The sequence below is a fragment of the Triticum urartu genome, chromosome 6A, assembly GCF_056163025.1.
Source record: "Triticum urartu cultivar PI428250 chromosome 6A, HENAU_Tu73, whole genome shotgun sequence".
Lineage (NCBI taxonomy): Eukaryota > Viridiplantae > Streptophyta > Magnoliopsida > Poales > Poaceae > Triticum > Triticum urartu.
The window spans coordinates 542,871,060-542,875,014 of record NC_141878.1 but is presented as its reverse complement, the minus strand read 5'-3'; the positions used below and the strand labels follow the sequence as shown (position 1 = coordinate 542,875,014).

General features: G+C 51.6%; 1 protein-coding gene across 2 annotated transcripts; it reads right to left on the bottom strand.

The window, feature by feature from the left end:
* Positions 1 to 1,399: 1,399 nt before the first annotated feature.
* Positions 1,400 to 3,750, bottom strand: LOC125512622 (WAT1-related protein At1g44800-like). 2 transcript variants are annotated; one of them, XM_048677722.2, is made up of 4 exons: positions 3,448 to 3,750; positions 2,677 to 2,739; positions 1,878 to 2,549; positions 1,400 to 1,791 (listed from the first exon to the last, which is right to left on the bottom strand). In XM_048677722.2, exons 1-4 carry the CDS (start codon positions 3,639 to 3,641, stop codon positions 1,563 to 1,565), a joined length of 1,158 nt encoding a protein of 385 aa, XP_048533679.2. In that variant the 5' UTR covers positions 3,642 to 3,750; the 3' UTR covers positions 1,400 to 1,562. The 2 variants fall into 2 exon arrangements, with proteins under 2 accessions (XP_048533679.2, XP_048533682.2); XM_048677725.2 differs by lacking the exon at positions 2,677 to 2,739.
* Between the last annotated feature and the right edge of the window lie 205 nt (positions 3,751 to 3,955).

Below are 3,955 nucleotides of genomic sequence, written 5' to 3'. Positions count from 1 at the left end.
TACACTGCATCTTCTCCCAGCGCGCAGATCGCATTATAGGAGGTCCCTGCTGCATAGGCCGGCCGGCGGGGGATTCTCCTGTGTAAAATGTTTTTTTATCATTTATAGGTGACATTGGTGGTTAATATTCTGCAACTTTGGGGGCAATTTATATGACATGCCGCTAGAAACAACAACCTCTTTATTATTAGGTGTACATATAGATACGTGTAAAGTTTTGTGAAGAAATTCTGGGCAAAAACAAATGCAGAATCAATCTTTACCTAATAATAAAGCGTTTATCGCTTTTGATCATACATTGTTGGCATTTTTACCGAAAATCCCCTCTGTTTTTGAGAATCAACCCGCAGTCCTACTTTAAGTGGGTATCTAAGAGCACACTTATTTTTTGCAAAAACACCCCTGCATTAGTTACAACTCTACATGCAGTCCTTAATTAAACTCCATTACCCACTTGCGTTCTCCAGCGCCGGGCACAGGCTGCCGCTTACCGCTGGCGTCCACACCGCAGGAGCCATGGAAGGTGTGATGCGTCGCGGCAGAAAGAAAAGGAAGAAGGTGGGAAGCGAGGAGGCGGGGTCGACCTATTGGTTTGCCGGTACTGGAGGGCTCATGGCAGGGAGCTCCTCTCCTCTGCTTCGGGCGCGAGGCGACTGAAGCGCTCGGGCTACAGCACTGCGGGGCAGGGGCCGAAGGGTGGCGCGGGCGCTGGATGGGACTTGGTACATGTCTCTGGCAAGATGGGGATGATGTGGAGGGGTTCTGGACGCCGACGGGTCCTTGGCCGCCGACGCTCGGGCATCGGGCGGCCATGGCCGTCTCTCCGCAGAGAAATAGAAGACATGAGAGCTCTTGGAGAAAAGAAGCACGGGAGAGAGAAGAGAAATGGAGGGAGGGCTCACCGACGGCGCGGCTTGCTTGGAGACGCTCGACAGTGAGCCGAAGAAAGGGAAGCGGTCGTGGGGCTCCTGGTTCCTGCGAAGTGTGAGCGTAGACATGTTGCTCATGGGCTGCGGGTCGTGGGCGGTGCCGTGCTCGCGCGCGAGATCGACTCGTGTCTGATTTGGATCGAATTGCATACCGTGTCCTTGTACTACATAAAAGGTGCTATTGAAGTTTTTTGTAGTTACAATTTTTTTCCGCCCAGAAAAATTCACGAAACTATAGACATAAGTATAACACACTATATCATGTTTATTGAAAAAAAATCAGAAATGTTTTAAAAAATTGATGTGTTTTTTAATTTAAATGTTTAATCGGATGCGGGATGCGCGTAGACCCAAGTTCCAAATATCCACGTACCCCGGCACAGGGGATGGTATAATTAGCACTTGCTCACTCGATCTCACTGTCTCGCATAGTCACATGATAGGATCGTCGCTAGGGAAAAGCTGACAAGAGGAAAATGGAGAACAAAATTCATCTTCATGCATGATCGATCCATGGACCATGCACTACATACCAGGGGAAAAAGGCAGACATATTCGTCGATGGACGATGGTGGACGTATAGGACGTAGCTACTCGCTACTCCTGTCGATCCCTTAACTAGTAGCTACTGAGCTAGTGGCCATTGGTCGTCGGCGTCTCAACATCCAAGACATGGACGTCGCCGTTGCCGTTGCCAAGCACGTGCTTGCCGCTGTCGCTGCCGTGGCCGTTGGTCGCCGTGGTTAAGGGCAGCTCGCCGGCGCCCTTGACACTGACGTCGGAAACTTGGCTGATGCCGTCCGTGCTCTTGCCCCAGATGAGAAAGTAGAGACCTACCACGATGATCACTGCACCAATCACACTGAAAACAGAAAAAAAGAGAGCAAATGATACCATTAGTGCATGTACTCGTCGATCTGAAAATGGCAGCAGCACTATAATACGTACCTTCCGAGAGTGATCTCCTCTTTCAGAATTATGGAGCCCATGACGGCGGTTACGATCATGCAGAGCGGGTTGAAGGCCGTGACGAACACCGGGCCTCTTTGCCTCGACACGATGCCCTGCACGTAGTACGCCACGCCGGAGCACACTATGCCGCCGTACACGACCGTGAAGAGGCGAGTGTCGAAGCCGATGACCCAAGCATGGGTGTTTGCGCGCTCGGCGACGACGGCGACGGCGGTGCTCATGACCGAGCCCACGCCGCAGATGAGCACCGTGAGGGACAGCTCCGCCGGGTAGTCCCGGAGCGTGCTGGACTGGAGGATGAAGAAGCACGACCAGGCCACGCAGGCGGCGATGGTCATGATGGTCCCCTTCAGCCACGCCGCTCCGTCGGCGGCGGCAGCCGCACTGCCGGCGTGGTGCTGGCCCTTGGTCCACGGGAACTGCACGATGGGGCCGTGGTACAGGACCATGAGCACGGAGCCGGCCACCGTGAGGACCGTGCCGGCGATCTTGGCCTGGCTGTGCAAGCTCCGCAGCCGCACCTTCTCCATGCGCAGGATGAGCGCCAACACGAAGGTGACGGCCGGGAGGATGTTGACCAGCGCCGTGGCGAACCCCGCCGAGGTCAGGTTCGCGCCCATGTAGTAGAGGTTCTGGTCAAGCACAGGCCTGCAAGGTAAAGACGCAACAAACCACATGTCAGTAACAGGCTAACAGCAGCTTGGTACTCTGTCGTCATGCATGAATGGATTGATGGACCACGGCGGATCGAATTAATCAACCGCAACGCACGCACTCGAGTAATGCGAGCCCCATGATCTTGATGAAGATGGTGATTGTCATCTTTGGCCTCAGTCCCCTGCACATGCATTTCACGTAATTTGGTGTAAATACAAAACTAATTAGCACGTTAACTAGTTCTGATGTTAATTTCATGAATCCCGATCCAGGTATAAACGTCGAAATGATCCAAGTATGAGTGGAACTGAGGATGGTGGGGTGAAGTGACAATGGTTCCTGGTTTTCAGTAATCACCAGCTACCTGCGTGTGTATCATTTTCTACTTCTACTGATTAATGCAATCTGATATTCTGATGGATCCATGCATATATAGATGTTGCATGCATGGACATTTTGCTTTCGATTGCGTTATTGTTACAATACCGTATTTTGTTACTCTAAACACTTCTTTCTTCATTCAATACATGCCACATAGCTAAGTTACTCCCGCTATGATCAGCCTTATTTGACACGTCACAAGAAAAGGGGGATAGCTTTTTTTTGCATGACAATACGTGATTTCTATCATAAAGATCAAAATACAATTCACATAAGGACCGACCGACATGATAAAACTGAATACAATAAGGTATCAAGATGCATATGTTTACTAGTACTTTTTTAAGGGTATGTATGTACTACTTTTCTGGATTAGAAGGTCACCATCTAAATGAGAGACGAAAAAAAGGGAATGAGCAATTTGTACGTGTGGTGTTTGCTCGATCGTGGGGTGCGCATTAGCTTGCACACGATTGGCGTGTGGGCGCTGGATGAGATGAGTTGTTACCTCTCGAAGTAGAGGGCGAAGGGCGCCATGACGACGGTGGCGACGATGTTACGGTAGACGACGAGCACGAAGTGGCTCATACCGCGCTTGAGGGACGCCACGGCGACGATGTACATCCCGGCGAACCCCACCTGCAGCAGCACCATCGCCAGGTACGGCTTGGCGTCGTTCACGGCTTTCCACCCCATGCCCATCGTCGTCTTCCCCGCTTGGAAGTTTGCGAGTGTTTTTCTTCTCTTGTAGCTATGGTAGCTCGAGCCCGATTGGATTTAGCTACTGCCGAGGAATGGCTGTGATGAGGAATGGCTGTCTCGTTTATATAGAGGCTCCAACGGTGCTGCTGCTGTGCACAGTGGAGGGTGCAGGATCACCTTGCCCAGCCAGGGCTTGGCGAGCCGACCGTTCAGCTCGGAAGCTGTGACGAGCCGCCAGGTTGGGTTTGGCTCAGGCTCAAACCAACTCGAGATGGATACTGAGGCAAACTGGACAGCACATACAGATACAGTAG

Excerpts from the sequence above, each read along its gene's own strand:
- LOC125512622 (XM_048677722.2), bottom strand. The coding sequence starts at position 3,641 with ATGGGCATGGGGTGGAAAGCCGTGAACGACGCCAAGCCGTACCTGGCG. Across the intron at positions 2,740-3,447 it reads TTCGCCCTCTACTTCGAGAG|GGGACTGAGGCCAAAGATGA; the intron begins GTAACAACTCAT and ends ATGCATGTGCAG. Across the intron at positions 2,550-2,676 it reads ATGGGGCTCGCATTACTCGA|GCCTGTGCTTGACCAGAACC; the intron begins GTGCGTGCGTTG and ends TTTACCTTGCAG.